The sequence below is a fragment of the Eptesicus fuscus genome, chromosome 4 (genome assembly GCF_027574615.1).
Source record: "Eptesicus fuscus isolate TK198812 chromosome 4, DD_ASM_mEF_20220401, whole genome shotgun sequence".
In the NCBI taxonomy this organism is placed as follows: domain Eukaryota; kingdom Metazoa; phylum Chordata; class Mammalia; order Chiroptera; family Vespertilionidae; genus Eptesicus; species Eptesicus fuscus.
Window position 1 is genome coordinate 69,997,717 of NC_072476.1, and position 22,756 is coordinate 70,020,472.

General features: G+C 42.0%; 1 protein-coding gene across 1 annotated transcript in view; it reads right to left on the reverse strand.

Annotated features, from left to right (window-relative positions):
- Positions 1-11,167: 11,167 nt before the first annotated feature.
- CMYA5 (cardiomyopathy associated 5) overlaps positions 11,168-22,756 on the reverse strand; it is a 93,126-nt gene continuing 81,537 nt past the window's right edge. Inside the window, exons 10-13 of the mRNA XM_008161980.3 lie at positions 19,729-19,862; positions 18,437-18,536; positions 16,270-16,443; positions 11,168-12,752 (exon numbers count right to left, since the gene is read on the reverse strand). Of these exons, the coding sequence (XP_008160202.2) occupies positions 12,506-12,752; positions 16,270-16,443; positions 18,437-18,536; positions 19,729-19,862 (655 nt within the window). The 3' untranslated portion in view covers positions 11,168-12,505. The remainder of the gene's footprint in view (positions 12,753-16,269; positions 16,444-18,436; positions 18,537-19,728; positions 19,863-22,756) is intronic.

Below are 22,756 nucleotides of genomic sequence, written 5' to 3' on the forward strand. Positions count from 1 at the left end.
GATAATAGTAATTTATCAACAATAATTTTCTAATGTGGTGGTTGTACTGTAGTTATACAGAAGAAGGATCTTGGATCACTTCCAAGCAAAAGTTTTAAGAACTGACAGGTGGTTCCCTGAGCTCCTCCTCTGCAGGAGATAGCAATGTTCCCGTTAGACCTGTTGCAGCAGCTGGGTCCCAGAGCAAAAACAAGATGAGACAGAGCCACAGCCAACCCACAATGGACATACAGCAAGAGCAAGAAATAAACATTTGGTTTGTAAGCTATGGAACTGATGGGGTTTAGTTATTGAAGCACTAACCTGACTAAAGAAATAGGGAAATTTATTCAACCAACTTTAAATGAAAACAATTAGCGCTAGCCTGCATTTCTGACATCAATAGCATTAGAACTGGATCAAGAGGGTGGGTGTCTTCTGTGTAATGAGAAGATGCTTTGACCTGACTAAGTCTTGGCCCCTCCCTGAGCAAGTGACTCTAGGCCCTCAGTCCATCCAGGCCACAATCTAGACGGGTAATCGCTATCCCACCACCAGCACCACACCCAGGAGATGAGGACCACCTATGAAAATGTCCTGCCGGAGGAAAGGGTAGAAGAGGGGAGCACTTAGGCATTTGTGGCAGAAGAGACATTGCAGTGCTTTGTGAAACAAGTGACCTTCCATAAATGGGGCTAGATCAACTTTTTTTCTGTCAGGGAAAAAAATGCATTTGAACTCTACCTCATACCATACACACAAAATCAATTATATTACTTCATATATATAAATTATATGTGTGTATCTATACACCACATACATAAAAGCTAAATGTGAGAGCTTTTGTAAAGCAATAAAACTTTTGAGAAGAAACATACGAAAATATCTCTATGACTGTACAAAAACAACCATAAAAAATAAATTCAATTTTACTAAATTAAAAACTTCTGTTTATCAAAAATACCATTAAGAGAGTGAAAAATTAAGGTACAGATTAAGCAGTGATGTTTGCAAAATATATATCCAACAAATGACTAATATTCAGAATATATTTTTTAAAATCCTACCGAAAGAAAAAGTAGAGAGAAAGGGAGTGAGAGAGAACAAACACAATAGAAAAATGGGCAAAATATTTAAACAGAAACTTAAAAAACATATATCCAAATGTCCTATAAATACATACAAAGGTGTTCAACTTCTATAACATCAGGGAAATGCAAATTTAAATCACAATGTGGTACCACTATATACCTATCAGAATGGTTGGAGTGAAACAGACAAATAATACCAAGTGGTAGCAAGTATATAAAGCAACTGAAACTCATATAGTGCTGGTTGGAGTGGAACTGGAACTTACTTTGGCAGTATGTACTGAAGCTGAATATACACATGCCATGCTCCAACATACTCACTAAAAGATATGGACAAGAACGTTCATAGCAGTGCTTTTTGTAATAGCCCCTAAACTAGAAACAACTCAAATGTCCATCAGTAGAAGAATGAATAAATAAATTGCAGTATCTTCATAAATTATACAACTATACAGTAAAGAGAATGAACAAATAATGCTACATACAATAGCATAGATACATCTCACAAATACATTGAGTAGAAGAAGCCAGAAACAAAGAAAAAAAAAATCACTGAGTGATTCATTCATATAAAGTTCAAAAACAGGCAAAACTAATCAATACTTTCAGATACTGGTTAGTCACTTAAGGAGGTGGGCGTGGCTAGGAGTTACTGTGATGTTCTTTTTCTGGATATACACATGTTACATGACTATACATATAACAGCTTTTAAAAAATTCACAATGTTGCAAACTTGTTATGTACTTTTCTGAATATACTTCAAAAGAAAGCTATCTTAATGGCTTAAAAGGATAGAGATCTATCTAAGAAAGCAACAAAAAATTCAGAGTAGGCCCTAACTGGTTTGGCTCAGTGGATAGAGCATCAGCCTGTGGACTGAAAGATCCCAGGTTTGATTCCAGTCAAGGGCATGTACCTTGGTTGCGGGCACATCCCCAATAGGAGGTGTACAGGAGGCAGCTGATCGATGTTTCTCTCTCATCGATGTTTCTAACTCTCTATCCCTCTCTCTTCCTCTCTGTAAAAAATCAATAAAATATATTTAATTTTAAAAAAAAGTTCAGAGTAGGCAGGAGAGAACCAGAATGGTGTCTCAACAATGTCATTGAGATTCCAAGCTCCTAATTTCATGGTCTTTCGTGCTCAGCATGTGAATTTCATTCTCCTCTAGGCATTGCATTGGCTTTAGGGGAGGGCAGAAGGCAAAACACCCAAAGCCAAAGTACATACCAACTGAGCCTAAGTCCGCAGAACTGTAGATACTTTCTATTTTAGTCATCACAATTTTCTATAGTTTCTAAAATTTCCACAATGATAAGTATTAATGTGATTTTTAAAAGAAACTCTGCTTATTAGGGTGAGGGGAGAGAAAAATCATGTTTAGATGTTCAACTACAAGCTCTATGGGGGTAATTCACAGGGTTTCCTGTTGGGCTGAATAATTGCAGAATCCCTTCTATGCCTATAGGAGCAGAAAAATAGCCCTAAAGTTATTCTTGGGAGAGTGCAGAGCAATGTACTGCTCCCTGATTCTCATACAAAACCCTATGTGGGGGCCCTAGGTGCTATTCTCTGGGAGCAGAGGTGTTCCTGACCTGAAATGACTTGGGGAAATGGCAGCGTCCCACACAGCCAGGGTTTGGTGTGTAGGTGTCTGCCACTGCTGTTCAACACTCAAATACATATTTTATCCATTTTCTGGAGCTCTGCAGGGTAGAACTTAGCTCAGAATAATTAAGGAGAAATGCAAATCAAGGAATAAGCCTGGTTATAGTTTAATTCACTGAAAGAAGACAAAAGTAAACAGCGGTATAAATTATATTTCAACAGAGTTGATTTCCTAAAAGATATGATTAACATTTTTCTTTTTTTAAAAAATGACCTTTGAAATGGCTTGTGTTTCGAACAAGTGTATTCACTCTTTCTGAATGATAATTTTGATCCTGAGGCTTCACTTACCTTTAGTCATTCCTCCCAGAGAAAACTCGGTGACCAGCAAACAAACTCGGTGGGAGCTTCTGCTTGAAGGACCTGAACAGTTTTCTCCCTCTGACTTACAATTCAGGAACCATTTGGAGATGGCCTTCAAATTTCCCAGTGAAGAGAAGCAGGGAGTTGATGCATAGTGGTCCTGAATTGTGAGAAGGTAAACTGTGTTAAAGAAGAGCCAAATCCTATATGATTTTCAGACTTCACTTTCAACAGTATTTGCGCCTACTTTGTATAAGGGCCCAAGCTAAAACCTGGGGTATTCAGAGAAAATCTCTCCCACCACAGGAGCCTTGCTCAGTCACATCCCAGAGTCACCCCCATAGCCACTGTCCCCCCTCCCCCAGCTATACTGAACTTTGAGACCTCCTAGGCATCAGGCTATTTCTCACCTACTCACCTTTACTCTTTTATTTTTTATTTTTTATAGAATCTTGCCCAAAAGACACTGTTATGCCCCAACTCCTTGGCTGAGAATCACTAGTTCCTGTATATTTTACTAAGCTTCACTTATTGTAGTTTATCTTTCAAAAAGAACACTCAGCTGGCGCCATTTTGGGGCTCAGCCCACCTGGTTTTCCAGATGACCTAATAAATTCATAATTCTTCACAAAAAAAAAAAAAGAGAGAGAGAGAGAGAGAGAGAAAAGAACACTCTCCCTCTTGTTTTTCAAATATGAAACATAATAACATTACATGTTCTTTTTCAAAGTACATATGCCCCACCCCCAAATCAAGGCTCACTGAGCACAGCTGGCCTGAATCAGGGTGGGCTAACATCTTTACTACTGAACCGTGTGGTCACTGCAAAGCCATGATTAAGGGCTTGCCCCCCTACATCTAAGGCTAGAGAGAACCGAAGAGACCAAGTTGAACTAGCTATGGTTTTATCCCAATTTATACAAGGATTTCACATAAGAGTGTGAATGCAGGAATTGGTATTACTATATCAAAGCACCTCTGGCTTTGTTTAGACTCTAGACTTAGGCCTGTACCCTTGTGGTAGATCTCTTGCACAGGATTTCCTGTCTCACAGCTTTACACTCGGCCCCAGTGCATAAATCTCTGAGCACTGACAATCTCACTGCCATGCACTCCCCATGTGCAGGGACTCAGGGTTAAGGGAGCCTGACTACTACTGCGCTAGCCAGGTGAGGACTGACCAACGGCTGAGCACAAATTAGAAACGGAAGAAAGCCTCAGGCAGTTCTAAACGAGGAGTTTCCACCACAGGCCTCCTGATCCTTAGTAGTCCCACCACTTCTGTGCTCCCAAAATTCCCCACAGCCTCCAGCAACCATGTTTCCAGTTGGCTTGTACCGCCTGCAATAAGCACTCAAGATAAACAGGATGGGCCACTCAGAGGAGCTCTATTTCTGGGAGAGGACTGGCTGCATTGCTAGGGGCAGGGCTAGCTGGTAAAGGGATAACCAGCTGACAGGTACACTCTCCCAAGGATAAACTTGACTCTACTAGCGTGTTTTAACCATGGAGCCCATTAGAACTACGGACAATAAAAGTGTGACCAACCTCTAGAGAGCAAATGGTTTGCTCTCTGCTGTCATGTCCACAGAGTAACTTCTTCAAGGTCATATGATAAGTATGGGCACAGGAACGCTCAATTCTCTATGCTCGATGACCTTGCTTTTCCCGACTCCCCCATGCCAACAGCAGAAGGGGGAGAGGGGTCTGGGGCTGACCATAGCAAGGTTTCTACAGATCACATTTTTAGCCCATATCAGGTCTCACCTGTGGCTTGGGGAACTCACAGAAAGACAAGGTTGCACACCCCAGAACTTTTCTTTTGGCAGCTAACAACGGGTCGCATTGCACCTTTCGAGGTTCCAGAGCTCCACGGTACAAACGTGGGGCAGGAGCAGACAATTCCTTGCTCAGAGCTTGACAATAAAGCCAGAGCCCGGTGTTCCAGAAGCTGACAACATCAGGAAGGCAACCTCTGGAAGCAGGCACCCGAGGGACTTCAGAAAACTCTTCACTCAGGCTTTCGGGGCTGTTCGTGTTGGGATCTCCTTCTTGGGCATCGAAAAGCCTCCTTTTTTCGGACCGCAGGGAGAGCATGTGCCCGGCAAAGGCTAAACTGGGCGAGTGGGGAAGCGAAGGGGGAGAGCGGTTCCTTCCCTCGGACCCCAGCAGAGGAAGGCTGTGCAAGGCGAAGGGTTCAAGGAAAGGCCATTTTCTGGGGTGTGGCTGGGGGGCTGCTCCCCTTCCCTTCTCTCGCGATGAAGAACGAATGCCTATGGCGATGACGACTGTGAGGAGAAGGAAGACTCAAGTTGTGATCTCGTCCCAGCCGCAGCCCTCCTTAGCCGGATCCTCCTCCTGACAGCATTTGGGAGCTCCAGCTGTTCTCGGTAGAGCGCCTGGTAGACGGTGGCGGCCAAGTTGGACACAGTGCAGTGGGCGCGGTGGGCCCGCCCAGAGCTGAGGGTCCAGAGGCGGGCGGCGGGGTGCGGCCGAGCCGGAGTCCGCCGAGGGCGTCGCGGAGGGACGGACGCCAGTCTGCGCAGGCGCGTGTTGCTGAGCAGGCCGCGCTCACACGTGCGCGCAGGGGGCGCTGCCCAGCACCACGTGTGCCCTGGAGAGACGTAAAGCTGGCAGCCCCGGGGGCAGCCCCGGCGCCCCCGAGCTGCGGTCGGGGCGGCGGGGGGGGGAGGGGGGTGTAGAGGAAGCTTTGCCCCCAGTCGGCGGCCTTGGTTTGCGCCTGCGTGGCTGGCCGCAGAGGGGACGCCGAGCAGCTCATATGGCGCTGATCGCTAGCACGGCCTTCGCCCCGGGAGTGAGTCCTGGCTGCTAAGCGTGGGCAGGACACCCGGACCCTGCCACAGCCCCCCAGTAACAGCCTCCTCCCCCTCTCTCCTGCCCCTCCCAGCCCCCTCCATGGGGCCAACTTCTATGCCGCTGTCAGGGCTTAGTTCAGATGGTTCTAAGATAAGGTGACCAGATTTTAACCTTGGTAAAGCGGGACACCATTGACGGGGGAGTTCTTGATTAAAAATTTGGTCTATATGGAGCAACAAAAATTTTCATAGAACGCAAAAATAGTATTGTAATATATTTTTTTAAATTTCAACCTAAGTACAATTTACAAGTATAATAAATAAAAATTATGTATAGTATTATTTTATTCTTTGGCATATTTCTCATTTGAGTGAATTTATTTTAGTAGATTGCTGTCGTCGTTTAAAAGGTCATGAATTTGCCGTAACGTAAGTCGTAAGTGTCACTTTCAAGGCCGGCGCTAGACTTTTTGCCGCCACTATAAAATATAAACAATACAAGTACTGTCTGCTAAATTCAAGAAAATTTATGTATTTATGAAATAAATAAATTACTTACCTAAATTATCTGAATAGCTGATTTGTAATGACATCACTTGTTTAACTAGCTTACTAGCACGCAGTACGATGTGTATCGTCTGAGAGACAGTTACAAAATATTTTCGTCGTTGCCAATCCCAAAAAATGCCATTGTTCATTAAGTCCAAACAATGGTGGTCGAATTCTAACAACTGATCAACAATGCGAACTTTGATAAGCAGTTCTCAATAATCAGTTCTCAACAATTATTTGTTATTATTAAAGTTTAACATTATAAAATTAACAAAAATAACATAAAACTCATATCCTGGCTAAATAGCCACATGGCCGCCGAAAACCGTATATTCCCTTCCCGTTCTCCCGCTGTTCCCTAGCTTGTTGTGCATTCTTTCCAAAAATCGGGACTTTTTTAAAACGCCGCGGGACGTGGGACAAATTGTTAAAAATCGGGACTGTCCCGCTTTTGGCGTCGGTCACCTTATACTAAGAAAACCACCTCAGTCCTCCCAAGTTCCTCTGCCTTCCACTGGCTTAAAAGGGGTCAAGGAGACAAAAATAAAATGGCACTTACGACTATATCTCAGGAGTCTTACTTATTCAACATGCTAGTGACATAAAACTAGCATTTGTTATTATGTGGTCACCTCAGTCAGATATGTTCCCTCCCTGCTTTGGAACCCCGTGATTCTTCGGTCCAATATGCTGTACGTGTGTTACGTTACCTGTGTGCCTGTCTTGGCCTTCCTCAAGGTAGAGATTATGTCTTACGCATCTTGTTTCTTAGCAAGAATTGGTGACCTGACATGGTAAACATTAAGTTTAAATATATTTAAGTTAAATATAGTTAAATATAATGACATTGCATTGACTCTAAATAAAACTGGGCGCCCAAGTTTGGCTCATGAAGAAGTTTCTATTCAGTCTTCCCAGCTGGGTTTATAAAAAAACTGATTCAAGTTTATAGTAAATATGGACACAATACATACTTTCCCATGACAAACCCAAGAAAAACTGTAGGCCAAATAGTAAAATTGGTACCTTTAAAACCAAAGCATTTTTATAGAAATGAAAATTTGGAAGTCTTTCCAGTGGACAACAATTGGGCATTAAAATAGTGATATGAATCTGTAGTTGATGTGAGAAGATGTTCAAGACATAGATTTAAGTGATGGAAGCAGATTTTATTTGCATTTTTAATGTGTGTGTGTGTGTGTCCAAAGAAAAAAATGGGTGGATACACACCAATGTTAACATTGCTTGTCTCTGAGTGGTGAAATTAAGGATCATTTTTCTTTTCTCCTACTTTTCTTGAATGATTGTAATGAGTAAAAACAGGAAAATATTAAACTTTCACTGGAATTACAGTGGTCATGGATAGCATAACTAAATGCTTGTGTGAGAACACTGTGGTATTCTGAGGGCTATACTAAGCTCTTTCATTGTAACCAGTCCCTGCATTATAGCTGAATTAATAACAGCTAACGTGTTTGCTATCATTATATGTCACTCTGTTAAGAACTTTATATTTTTTAATTCTTTCATTTATGTGTTACAACAAACCCTTTCTGCTTTATTTTCCTTTATAGTACATATCACTTTCTGGTACTAAACTATTTACATATTTATCTCCTTTATTGCATGTCGTTCCTCTCACTAGAATGTGAACTTCCTGAGGCAGTGATATTTGTTTCAATCACTGCTGGATTCCTAGCATCTACAGCAGTGCTTGTCAACTTATTAGTACTCGAATGAATGAGTGAATGAATGAACGAACAAATGAACAACCTTATGACATAATAACTAGTACTATTCCTACCTTACAATAAGGACTCTTAAAGAGGCTAAGCAATTTGCCCAGTCACACAGCTATGAAGGAGCAGAGCCATATTTCAACCCAGATCCACATGATTACAGGATCTGTGTTCTGAATCACTCTCATCACTCACAACAAATCCTTGAATGAGTGTCCTCCTCCTCCCACATGCAGTCAATCCATGGAAGAGATAGTGAGATGTCACATAAGGAATGGCTTGCTTTTATTAAATTAGTAAGATCATCACATAATAGACTATGTTTTATCATCTGCAATAGTCATAGCAGGTATGATATTTTCAGATTAAAAAGTAGGAGGAACAGCCCTAGCTGGTTTGGCTCAGTGCATAGAGCTTCAGCCCACAGAATGAAGGGTCCTGAGTTTGATTCCGGTCAAGGGCACGTACCTCCGGTGGCAGGCTCAATCCCTGACTCTGGTCAGGGCATGTGTGGGAGGCAACCAATCAATATTTCTCTCTGTCTCTCCCCCTCCTTTCTACTCTCTCTAAAAATCAATGGAAAAATATCCTTGGTAGGATTAACAACTACAAAAACAAGTAGGAGGAACAGGGCCTAGACATCTAATCAAGTACTCACTCACTGAAGAAGAAAACGATAGCCTAAGAATTAGTCTTAAAGCATTTTTTTAAAATGTGAATACAAGAAGTTGGGCTGAACAGATAAGAATCCACAAAGGACAAGGATTTCTCTGGGAAGCCCAGCTCTGATGAAGGAGAAAGTACTTAGAGCAGAAACCCCAAATATTTGGGCCCATGGCTGGCCAGGGCAGTTTAATAATGCTGGTCAGTGAGACCATCCACATAACTTGCCTTGATCACCAATCCTTTGACTGTCATGAGACTTCCCGTGTGACAATATGTCAATTCACCTGAGCATGTGGGATTTAAGAGGTAAACAGCCACGGGTCATGTGTGCAGCCCAAGATGGACCATGGTGGGTACCTGCAGGTGTTGGAGCTCAGGGGCCCAGAGAGAGTATCCTCTGACTACAGATATGTGTTCTCCAGCCCCTTTGTCAATTTCATTTCTCACTATAAATTAAGCCATTGTCATTCTAAACTATTACTGAGATTTTTGTGGGCTTGATTAATGTGGCTGAGTCCCTGTGGACCTGACAGCATTTGGGAGCTCTGATGTTCCAGTTTCTAGATCTTCAATGGGAAAACTAGCTCTGAATTGTAATGATAATTCTACTTCCTCCAACCCCCCAAGTCACACACACTCACAAACATATATAGTCACACATATGAAATATACACAACATACAGATGCACATACTCACACACACAATATATACACATCTACGGAGGCCCTGTTTGGCCAGCCAGCCTCCCTGGACGACATCATTATCTCATCTTCCCTGCAACTGCAAAATCATGCCATTGAAAAGATACGATATTTCACCATCTTTGATGGTGGCCAACTTTTCATCAAAGGCAAGCAGACGCAGTTCAGCACAGAGTCGGTCCAGCCATAAGAGCAGTTTCCTCCCACATGCTGCATGAGGCTGGCCATTATGGGGAGTCAGCAGGGGCTGTTCCCCTGGAGCAGGATTTCTGGACAGAGCTGAGAAAGAAACAAAGAATGACTTTTCTTCTCTCCCACCCACACGAGGTCCTTTCTCTGCAGAAGCTAAAAGCTGGTACAGCCTAACCCAGAGGGGGCTTTATGGAACATCCTGTTTAAGGTTGAAAAACATAATACCAAACACGTGAAGAGCCAATTCTTTGAGACTGCCTTTGAATCTACTCTTTATTCCTGCTACTTCTTGTTAACTCACCCAGAATATAACCTAAGTTCCTTACTTAGCCTTTAAGGCCATGTGAACTGATCCCCAGCTACTCTGACTGTTTTCATAGCGTTCTCTCCCTCCTGTTTATTTCAATCCAGCCCTGCTGACCTCCTCACTGGTCCTCTAACCCACCCCCATGCTGCTGCCTCGGGACCTCTACACTCGCTGTCCCTTCTGCATGGAATACTCTCTCCCCACAGGTATGCACATGGCCTGCTCCCTCACCTCATGTAGGTCTTTATTCAAATGTCACCTTCTCAGAGCTACTTTCCATCATAACTAAAATATACAGCAGCCCCTACCTCCTATTATTCTTTATTGTCTTACCCTCATTTATTTTTCTTCCTAGTTCTTACTCCCCACTTACATATTACATATGTGTTTATTGTCTGTCTTCTTCCACCAGAATATAAGCTCTTTGAAAGCAGGGGTTTTGTCTGATTTGATGACTGCCATTTCCCCAAGACCTAGAATAGTGCCCAACCCATAGTAAGTACTCAATAAATATGTATTGAATAAATGAATTGTGCTTCTTCTTCCCCATTTTTCTTTTTTCCTAATTATTTTACCCCCTCTTTCAGAAGTTATAAAATCCTCAAACAACATGCTGACTCTAGTAGAAGTGCCTGGCACACAGTAAAGTCCAACAGAAAGTCTGGGCAGCCCAGCACAAAGTCTGGGGGCTCTAGGTAGGTTGAGAAATGAGCTGGTTCTACAGAAACTCACTAAAAGGAAGACACTAACAGGATCCTAAGGCCATTCTAAAGGGAGATGAATTGATTTAGTAGGCCTTTTAATTCTACAAAGAGAAGCCTAAGTCTGGGCAGGCTGGAAGAGACTGGGATAGAATACTCTCCTGCTATTATGAAAGAAGTCTGTATTGGTAAGAGAAGTTTTTATATGTTGATGTTTTCTAGTTCCCCTACCTGGTTTTGAAAAAAACAATGATTGAAGAGATGCCAGAAACTTATAGAATAAAGGAGAACAGAGAGATTAGTCTATTCAATGTGGCAAGAAGACCAGGCTGAAGAAAAGATCAGAAGGGACTCCTGGCAATGGTAGATATTTCACATTCAGCTTTATTTTGTTTTAGGTTGTATGAAGAAATTTTCCTCATTAACCTCAAATTTTCAACAAAAGCTGTGTTAACCACTTCCAAGGACAGCCTTGTGTTAGCACTGCCTTAAGGAATCAAAGGAGCATTGTTTGTGTTTTGGGATATTGGAGACCAAATGGGCCTAGGGAAGCATGAAAAGGTAAGTAGTGGTGAGGTAGTCAGAGGTGATGGAGGAGAATTCAGAAGCAGGAAGTCAGAGGTGTCAACCAGGAGAATGTAACCATCTACAGAAATTTGTGGAAATTTGGGCTAAAAAACATTTTTTTTTTGCAATTAGTATTTGGATATTAAAAGGGACTCTGAAATAATGAAGGATTTAGGGACTTTGGGGTTACCCTGTATCACAGAATCTAGATTTGAACCTCAGTGGTTATCTAGTTTTCTAACTTTATTTAACCAAAGAAACATTTTCATCAAATGAATTATTATGAAGAACCCAATGTGTAAAACAGATCAAAATGGAATATGGATCTGAATTTATACCTACCTAGCTTTCCCATTGGATCCCACATGGGCCCTTAGGCACCTCTGTGGAATCCCAATACCCCAGTAGCACAACTCTGCACACATTTTAGGAAGATTTTGAGAGATTTCAATATAATATCTAAAAATGACCTAGCACTTTTTTCTAGTAAAAGGGGACTACTGGCTTCGGGTAGTTGACTATAACACTGAGCTGAAAGTGTTTAGGTTTTAAAACATACATGTGTAAAATTCTCAGGTGAAAATTAGTAGTAGCATGACCCACTAAAGTTTGATGGCTATTTACCCTGCAGTTTGTCCTGGTCCAGAGAGGCCAGCTGATAAGTTACAGACCATAAGCTCACACAACATGTTTTGTTTTATAGACTCTAACCATTTATTTAACAAAATGGAAATTTCTAATATTCAGCATTTTTCTACATTTAAAATTTCAGGGAAAAGAGACCCGTGTTCTATAGCATATATTATTACAAAAGAGTTCATTATCAACTTTCTCTTGTGATTAGGATTCATCATCCTTTAGTGAAGTGAGGCGACATTTCTCTTGTGGAAAAAGTCCGTGTTTCGTGTCAGAGGAGAGGGGTTACCAGCACAGTCTTCCCTCTTCACTCAGATCTGTCCTTCCGAGGATTTCTTTTATCAATAAGACAGGTGGAAGTCCGTTTCTCTACTTTGGTTCCCACGTCAGGTACAAATCCTTTCAAAGCAGGGAAGAACTCGGGTTTTCTTGGTGGTTTTGCTCACGTGATGATCCCTGTGAATGTAGCTATCATTAGTGCAAATATGTGGGAGACACTTTGAATAATGGATAGCACCCATGGGAAAGCAACGGGCCCCCAACAGAGTTTGAATTATTGTTCTTTCAAACTCTGAAAGCCAGTGATCACTTGTGCCTCGCAGAATCCGGCGGCTCTATCCCCAGGTGCAAAGTACATTTTCCAGGTTTCTCCAGGGCAAAGGCAGGGTGAACACCCTCATTAAACCTGTGCCTAATGATGAAGAGCAACTGTCCACTTTCAGCGTTTATGAATAGAAGCCGCTGGTGGTTGTAGTCCAGCAGAATGCCCACCCTGGCAGGACGCTCAGTCACATGGACGTCGCTCACAATGCCACTGTAGAAAAATGTGTATCTGAAATGAAACAGAATGGAAAATTAAAAACTTCAGACATCCTGATGGACCATGATAAAGAAAATCACTGGGGGGTCACCAATGTTTCAGTTAATAACTTCAATTCACAACAATGAGTTGCAATAACATTGTCCCAAGTACTTTAAACAGATCCCTCCTAGATGCTAAAATGCATAACTCATCCAAACAGATGAGCATTTTTAATAATTTTGTTCCTTCTACATTAAGAAGCAGTCCCAGAATAACCAACATATGCCTCCCTTGTGATTTTTCTCAACATTCTAATTCTCTCCCAGCTGCCCACATGTTTTAACTACCGCATTCACAGTGTGTCATTCTTTTGAATAAAACTCCTTTAAGGCTGACATGTATTTTTAAAAGTACTTCCGGCTTGCCTTCCATAAAATGTATTAATTTTACAGTTTAAGGATTTATAATAACTTACATAAGGGCCTTTATGAAGTTTAAGAAATATTTTATTATTTTTGCCCAGCTTTAGCCTTTGTATAAGCTCCCCTTATTCTAAACCAACTTTCTTTTTTGACTTAGCAATGATTTTGTGGCCTTGCAGCTAAAGGGATAGCCTTTGGTTTATCTTTTCAATTGAAATAAATTTAATTAAACAAGTATTCACTTGGGCGTATCTGTGTGTCCAGCACTTTATTAGGCCTTTGGGGGATGAGGGACCAGGGCACACTGTCCTTGACCACCAGTATCCCATACTCTGCTGAACAGAAAGGAAAAACTGATGATGACTTAAACACTGGCTAGAGCTGAGACTCTAGCTCAGAGCACAGACTGTAAAGTGTTTACTAAACACATCTAATGGACCGGTTTTTGCTATGAGAGGAAAGGTTCAAGGCCAGATTGGGAAGGAGAAATTGCTGAACAGAAGAAGCTAAATTTCTCTGTGCAAAAAAAGTAACACAAATTTGGAGGTTTTGCCTGCTGGTCTTAGAAATGGAAGGTGGAGACCTGAAAGTGGGGGAAAGGAAGCAGTGAGAGATGGAAAGGAAGAAAAGAGAGGAGAAAAAGTTCTGTGGGTATGGTAGGTCTGAGGGGTGGGAGCAACACCAGGGCAGACTGAGCCCCCAGAATCCGGGTAAGTGACTCTGATACGGGTATGGCAGAAAAGGCTAAGGACCTTTAAAACCTTGTGATGTCTCTTAAAGGCCCAGAAGCTTGAGTGCAGGTATACTTAGGGAATGGCAAGTTGGCAACTTCATTGCAGAATGAAGCTTATGTGAAAGGGCAAAGGTTCATGGGAATGGGAAGATAAGCAAGACTTTATGATAATAAAGAAACTCGTAGAGCAAAAAAGGGTTGCAGGTGGCAATGATGGGGACCAGCAGTGTAGGCTGGGGCTCTTACAGAAGGCTTGGGGAGCATAAGGGCTCATACTCAGCCAAAAAGAATGGTCAGGCTGGAGAGGTGGAAAAGAGGGAGAAGAAGACCCAAGCAGTGGGGGCAGCAGAAGCAATGATGAGGTGGCAGAATATGCCTGTATGTTGTGGAAAACATTACTATTGGCCTGACAGGTTTGGAGGAGACATGTGAATGACTTTGAAGATATTTCATGGATCGGTAAGTCAGGAGCCAGGAACTAGACCTGCCCTGTTCAATATAGTAACCACTAGCCACATGTGGCCAGTTAAAATTATTTAAAATTAAATAAAATTCAAAATCCTGTTGTTCAGTTCTACTAACCATATTTCAAGTGTTCAGTAGCCACATGTGACACCATTTTTCTATTTTTCCAGAATGTTCTATTGCACAGCACTGGTCTAGAGGGTTCTGAATGCCCAAATAAGCCATATCCCTATCCTTGAATGGAAGGTCCCTGATGTCCAGCCCAGGTCAGTCCCTCCCCACCATGGAGGCCAAGGATGTAAAGACATTCCTTGAAGACTTGGCTCCACCAGTTCTACAGAGCCCTGCCCCGCTTCTGTCTCCATTTCTTCCTAAGCACATCAGTTTCTTCTTCAACTTGAACTCTGGCCTAAAACCAAGCCTGTCTGCCCGGGGCATGGCTCCTTGTCCAGTTATTGCCTGTTCCTCCTTGGAACATAATACAATTCTGTTTTCTAGAGACTAGAAATTTGTTACCAGAGGCTAGTCGAAGAATCTTTTCATAAAATCAATATCTAGTTTCAGCTCTAAATCTGATTAAAAACTCCAGGTTTGAGTGATGTTTAACTCTGGGAAGGGGCTAGGTCCTTAAGCATTGCACGATGCTGAATATCAATTAATCATAATTGCCCTGACTTGATGAACTGCTACTTTAAATAGCTCTTGGAGATGGTGTCCTTATGAACCATGTCAGAGAATCAAACTATCAAGGAGGATTCAGGGAGAAATGTGCAAAATCCCAATCTGTGGGCCTTTCTCTGGAAACTTGCAAGCGCTGAAGGCTTTCTTTTTAAAGCATTACATTTGAATAATATCCCACATTGTATGATAATTTGCAACTTCAAAGCTCTTCCCTGTACCTGATTTCATGTGATCCTCACAATCCCCAAAAGTAGCAGACCAGGCATTGCTTTCCCCTGGCAAGACACATGAGGCCTATGCTCAGAGGGTTAAGCCACTTCTGATAAGTAGCCAATAGGAGGACAGAACCAGGACTAAAATCAGTCTCTGGTTCCCAGTCCACTGCTCCTTTATTAGACCATCTTGTGAGCATATTCGGATTATCACATAGTTGCCCTTCACTCTCTGAGATGAACACTGGTTAATGGCTTTTTCACTTCAACCAACTAAACAATACTAATGATCTAGACCAGAGGTCAGCAAACTTTTTCTGTAATGGGCCAGAGAGTAAATATCTTTGGGGGCCATTCAGTCTCTAGTTAACTCTGCCGTTGTAGTACAAAAGCAGCCATAGACAATATGTAAACAATGAGCATGACTGTATGCTAATAAAAGTTTATTCACATAAACAGTGGGTCCTATTTGGGCTGTAGTTTGCCAATGCTTGATATAGACCATATGGGAAGGGTATTGAGGATCCACTTCTTTCTCTCACTCCTGTTGACTCCTCTCTGTGGAGGGAGCCCTTTTAGCTTTGCCCTGTGGACTCTCCCTACTCTGGGGTGAGTTTAGAGAGAAAAACTGTCCATGCATGGCCCAATAGTCCCTTCCTATTCCCTATCTCTTAATTAGGAGCTTTCCCAGGAGACACACATCCTTCTCGGCTTCTCCAGGGACCAACTCTGCCTTGCAGGGCAGGGAAGCTGGCCTGGCCAAGGCTGTGGGTGGATATGTCTGTCTATTAGTAGGGTTCAATATTAAAGAAACCTCTTGCTCTTGGGTATGAACTACATTCTCTAAAATTGGCTTCCTCAGTAGTAAGAATAATAGTTTAATCTCCATATACTTGACTCTTGTTTTCTTTCTTAGTTGGTTCAAAACTTGGGCAGGGGATTGGGATGGCATTTATTAGGCCCTCAGAGTTCTCTAATTAGAAAGCAATTCATGACATTTTGATGAAGAGGGGAGGGGCAGGACTCCAGCTTACCTCTGTGGCTCAGAGCAGTGCATGTACCATGAGGTCTCCCCTTGTCCCAGTGCACCGGCCTGCACAGCCGAGCTGGAGCAGATGCCAAGTCGATAAGCTGGGCAGTCTGTGACTGTAGTTTCCCAGTAATGCTGGCCGCAGGCAGGCAGCTCCTCACCCAGCACTGATGGGATTCTGTAGGCAAAGTTGATTAGGATTTGCCAGCCTTCATCTCATAGACATCAACATTCACACATTCACACCCAGTTTAAGCAGGACTCTATCGATGGGAAATGCTGGAATTTGACTAGACTTCCATTGTTCATTGTGCCCCGAACCTTGATCTGATTGCCACAGAATTCCCTAAACTCTCAATGTGCATTTGACGTATTCCACTGCCACATACTACTTGCATGTACTTTACATTTTACCTCTGGAAGAAGCTGGGAACCAGACAATAACTAAAATAATGCAGGACAAAAAGAAATGGCACAATCTTCTTTTAAAGAAATTGAGACAATACAAGGGAGGCAGGTAGGCAGTTCCAAGAGAGCATTACTTGCAAAGTTTTCTTACAAAACTTGCAGAAAAGTTTCCAAAACCTTTTTTAACAATGAGTTCCAGTGTCTACTGATTTAACTGGGCATAGAGACCAATGAGGTGCTGCTCTTGAACAGCAAGACGGCTGGGGAGGCCAGAGCAGAGCGGAGTACGGAAACTGAGACTCTGGCCTCTCGATTTGTAGTAGGTGTGCCTGAGAGGTTGTTGAAAGGTCTCTTCTTGCTTCACCTCAGCTATTTTTATAAGAGGCACAGGGAAATGAACCAAAGCACTTTTGGTAACCTTGTTTGCATGAACTGCTCAATTTTGCTTTAAAATGGCTGAGGCAGCAAGGAAGCATTTTTAATTCAAGCAGCGTTAAGTCAGCACCTCTCCCTCTCCCCTTTAATAGATGAGAAAATGATTAATACAAAGGAATGTGTTTCACTTTCTCATGTCTTTACCCAACTTCATTTCAGAGAGGTGCTCTCTGGAGCAAAGCTTGCCTGCCTGATAACTATGAGATCATTTTTAGATTAGTGATAAATAAAATTCTATAAAATATATTACAGTTATCAACAGTTATTATGTATGAACTCTTACCAACCAGTTTATTTCTTTTATTTTTTATTTTTTGAAAAACTAAACAAAAAAAAAAAGAAAAGCCCAATCTATTTTTAAAGTATTTTATTTTTTTAATTCACTCATTTGTATATATTTAGCATCTATTGTGTTTCTGGGTCCCCCTGCTAGATTCTGGGGATTCAAAAATGCAGAATATAAGGCAGCTGCTTGAGGATTAATTCAAGATCAAGTTGCTGACAAGCGACTCCACACATGTTCAGACCCTTTCACAGGTCAAACCAAAGGATGCCAGGGCCAAGAGAAAGCGTGGGCATTTCCAGGAGCAGGTAACACCTGAGCTGGGCCGGAGACAGGTGAATAGCAACCTGATAGGAAAGCAGTGCAAGTCCCTGTTGGTCAACTCAGTGCTTTATTGTGAGTGCTTGATGGCAGCCCAGCGCTGACAGCAGCCTGCGTTTCACAAGGGTTACAGTTTCCAAAAGCCTTTCATGTACATTCTTCCATTTGACCTTTTGGACCTTAAAATAACCATGAGAGATTGCAGGCAAATTGCAGAGCAGTCTCCAAATTGTGCCCTCAGCTTTTGGCACTTAGTTACTTTGATGCTTCTTTTTGTGGGTGATGTGGGTGTTAGGGGGTGGGCAAGAAAGTCTGAAAAGTCCTGCATGTGGCCAGAGCTAGAAACTCAACAAAATGTCATTCTCCTCTATTCCTTTCCAAGTGGATGGATGTAAAATCTGGTTTGTTATTGAAAATAATGGAAGAATTAACCTGAATTCTTTTTTCATTAAACCAGAGGTAATTCCATAAAACAGCCTATGTTTTAAACAAACCATCTGTGCTTATATTTCCAACAAAAATATTGACACTTGCTCTAAGTTATGAACTCTCCCTGTCACCTTCCCTCTAGTAATGAACCATAACCACACTGTATGGGTGTGCACACATTTCTATTCGATACCACACACCCAGGCATATTCATGAAACCAAAACTATGCACAATGAAGTGACACACCCTCAGAACACTCTAATGCAGAGGCATCTTGCACTTTCTTCTACTTACTCTGTCAGCCGTCTTCTCTCAGAGAAGCTGATCACTGTCCCATTTGAGGAAATTTGCAGAGCAGGATGAGCTGTTTCTCTCAACAAGCGAAATCGGGTTCCTATTGCAGTTAAGAAAATATGATTATAACATTGCCACAATGTCAAGTTCAGTCCCTAGGCCAAGTCTCTTATTTCAGACCCTGGTCTCCCTTTCTCCAGATATCAAAATACCCCAGTGTCTTTGGGCCCACAGTGAAATCTCATAAGGCGTTAGTGGATGCCAGTGGCTGGTTACTCCTACTAGTATGCTTCCTATGCTAGAACTTGCTGTGCTATGCAAAGTGTGCTCCGTGCATCTTCATCCCCTGGAAATGAGTTAGAAATGCAGAATCCCAGGCCTCACCCCAGACCTACTGAATCAGAATCTGCATTGTAAAAAGATCCTCATGAGAGTCGTGTCCACACTAAAGTTTGAAAATGCACTGGTGTAACCTAAAGGAGTGGTTCTAAGAGTGAAAGGTATAGCCACCATATTGGGACGGTAGGGAATTTAATTTCTGGGCAGGCAGACCTCATGTCTTCTCTTTATAAATATCAGGCAGATATTTATAAATATATTTACATCACAAATGAGGCATATATGCAAGTTTTTGCTGACTAAGCATATCACTTAATGTGCCACACTCAATCTTGTGCCATCTTTGGGTCTAGGATAAAATAATAAAATGACTGCCTTTCCATTCCTCAGTTCTTTTCACAATGATTGAGAACAGACAAACATTTCTGTTGACATCATTTGGGTATTTTCTACAAACTGTCACTCAACAAACATTAATTGGCACAAACAATGTCGTAGGCACAAACAAACAAACAGAGGAATAAGGCTGGAAGCTTGTTTATAGAGTTCACAATGCAATAAAATAAGACTATCCCCATCCCACACACTCAAAACATACCCACAAATTATAACACGCAGTGAGGCAAACAAGAATCCTCTGGGGAGATTAAACCCACACGTCAGAGCCTGTCTTCAAATAACCAGATCAGGATCTCCAGGAGTGGGGCTTAGGGGGATTTTTAAGTACCCTGACAGACTGCTAATTGGTAGCCAAGGTTGAGAACCTCTAAACCAGAAAAATAAAAGAAACATTTCAACCCTTGACCAATCTTGGGATCTCATGCCAAAAACCATGCCCTACCAGCAGGTTGGGGCCTTTAAGAAGTTGCCTTCAAGGATGTCTCCTCTGGGTGGTGGGAGGGAAGGAATGAGAATGCTTGGAGATATGTCACTGTGTGCAAAGGAAAAGGTACCTCTGGTGGAAATGAGGGCAGCTTCACTCTGTTCACTTGTTCCAAATGTATTGATGGCTCTCACGTAGAAGAAGTAATTTTCATTGGGCTGGAGGTTAACCTTCAACTGGAGTCCTTTAATTCCAGAGTAAGATCTAAGTACAAGGGAGAATAATAATTTTAAATATAATTCTATTGCTAAACAACTCATCATATTTCAATCCTAAAGTGAATGAACATCTTTTATTAACAACAAATAGCTTATTTTTTCTCTTTTAATGACCACTGGCATTAGCAAGAATGATTATATAAGATGGTTATTATTCACTAAGATTACTTTATCAAATAATTTGTAACTTTGTCAACTCTTGTCCAACAGATGGCTTTCAAATTGCTCTTTGGAATAAAACCAGACAAACTTTAAAAAAAAATTTCAGAAAAGTGACTATCTATTAATGAATCTCCAAGAATATATTATTTTCTTTATCAATTTTTGGTTCAGAGGGAATTTTTTGATGAAAATTATGTTAAACCCATCTACAATACAAAGGACCCTAATTATCTCATTCACAGATCTGGAATTGTAAAAACTTAAGGTGAGTGATGATTTTGTACATGACCATCATGCTAAAGTTATAGAAACTGACATCTCTAAAGAAGACAATATATTTTTTAAAAAGTTATCTTTATTGTTGACAGTATCTCGGATGTCCCCTATGTGTGTGTTTTTTTTCCACTGACCCCTGACCCCACCCCTTCCAGGCCTTCACCACACTATGAAGACAATATCTTTTACGGCAAGCTTAATCCTAGCAAGAAGAGAATTCTAATTGTCACATAAAATCCCCCAAACTGCAATTCCTAAATCTCTCATCTACACGAAAAGAAAGTAATGGTGTCTGATTGGCAGCAGGCTTGGCAAGTACACTGTAACAGCCCAATCATTTAAACAATAATGGACTTGCTGGATTTGAAGATGGAGCTCTCTGAAGTTGCCAAGTAGCTAGAATAGTTTTGTGCCTTTTTCCCATTCTCTTTAATCTGCTCCATATCATGGCCTAGAGCATCTTATATAATAAAGAGGTAATATGCAAATTAACCCTCACACCCTCACAAGATGGCTGCCTACAACCAGGCCAGCAGGGGGGTTAGTGAGGGACGATCAAACAACTGAACAAGCAGGCTGCATGGAGCGACCAGGCTGGCAGAGGAGTTAGTGAGGGATGACCAAACGACTAAACAAGTAGGCTGTGTGGGGCGACCAGGCCAGCAGGGGGGTTAATGAGGGACAACCAAACGACTAACAGCAGGCTGCGTAAGGTGACCAGGCCAGCAGGGGGGCCGTGAGGGGCAACCAGGCCGGCGGGGAGGGGGGGAGGCAGTTGGGGGCAATCAAACTGGCAGAGGGGGGCAGTTGGGGGTGACCAGGCCAGCAAGACCGGGGGGGGGGGGAGTAGTTAGGGGCGACTAGGAAGGCAGGAGGGGCAGTAAGGGGTAACCAGGCCAGCAGGGGGGGCACAGTTAGGAATGACCAGGCTGGCAGGGAGAGGACAGTCGGGGGCAACCTGGCTGACAGGGGGGGCAATTAGGGGTGATCAGGCTGGCACACAGAGGCAGTGAGGGGCAATCAGGCCAGCAGGTGGGGGCAGTTAGGGGTGACCAGGCAGGCAGGCAGGTGAGTGATTAGGAGCCAGTGGTCCAGAATTGTGAGAGAAATGTCCAACTGCCAGGATTGGGCCTAAACTGACAGTCGGACGTCCCCCAAGGGGTCCCGGATTGGAGAGGGTGCAGGCTGGGCTGAGGGCCCCCCCCCCCCCCCTGCCCCCAGTGCATGAATTTCATGCACTGGGCCTCTAGTTTATAAATAAAGCACAAAATTGCTCTTCCTTCTGGAGTGGTGAAGGCAGGTTTAGGGGGTAGGGGCAGGCTGGGAGAGGACAATGGGGGGGGGGGGGGAAAGGGGACATATGTAATACTTTCAACAATAAAGAATTTTTTTAAAAGAAAAGAAAACTACAATATAATAGTTTTCATGTTCATCCTCAGAAGGATAGGTTTGTTTGTTTTTAATCTGTTTGCTTGCTTTGTTTGTTCTTATATTACTTTCTGTTTGTTTTGTTATTAATGAGCATACCACAAAAGGTTTAGAATCAAAGAGTGGCCACTATTCATCCACAGATAGATTTTTTTTTTTCAGGTTATTTCTACCTCTGTTGATTTATTTCACTTCTCACTACCTACCTTAGAGAATAAAATGAAAAACCAGGAAAAATAAAAAGTATTATCGACTCAAAAAACAAATTAATATGGAAATTTTTAAGAGCATAAAATCTCTATAGAATAACAATCCCCCAACCACCACCATTTCTAAAAGCACAAAAACTCCATTGTGTTCCTCAGAAGGAGCCTGGGTCTATTTGTACATCTTCTATTTAGTGCCCGTGGCTGGAAAAGGTCAGTATAAACCCCTCAAATGTTACTGGTGGTTATTTCAGAATCTACCACCTGACCAGAACCTTTGGGAGCGTACTATCTTTAGATGTGCTGAGAATGGATCCATGTAATTGAGCCACATGTCCAATGACAACTAACTGTGCTTCAGTTAATTAATAAAAAATGTCCTATGACTGAGAATTTAATTCCCAACTAATATCCAGAATATTATTCTGGGGTAGATGTATTGCTTATTTTATTTGAATTGATGACGGAAGAGATGCTTTAAATATACATTAATTATAGTAAGCAATAAAATTATTGTCTCAAGCACATTGGGGTCTGAACTGAATTTCAGACTTCATCCACTCATTAAGTAAATATTTATTGATTACTTATCATGTGCATAGGCCCTGTCTCTGCCAGAGGCGGAAGTGGCAAAGATAAATGAGGAAATTTCATGTCTAGAAACTACATAGAATATACGGACTTCATTTTGTAACAATGTGGTTGTTAAATGCCAAGGATGCTGTTTTGGGGGGTAAGTGTTTGCTCTTATGTTTTATAAAGTCTGTCAAGGAGAAAATTATATATATATATATATATTCAACTGCAT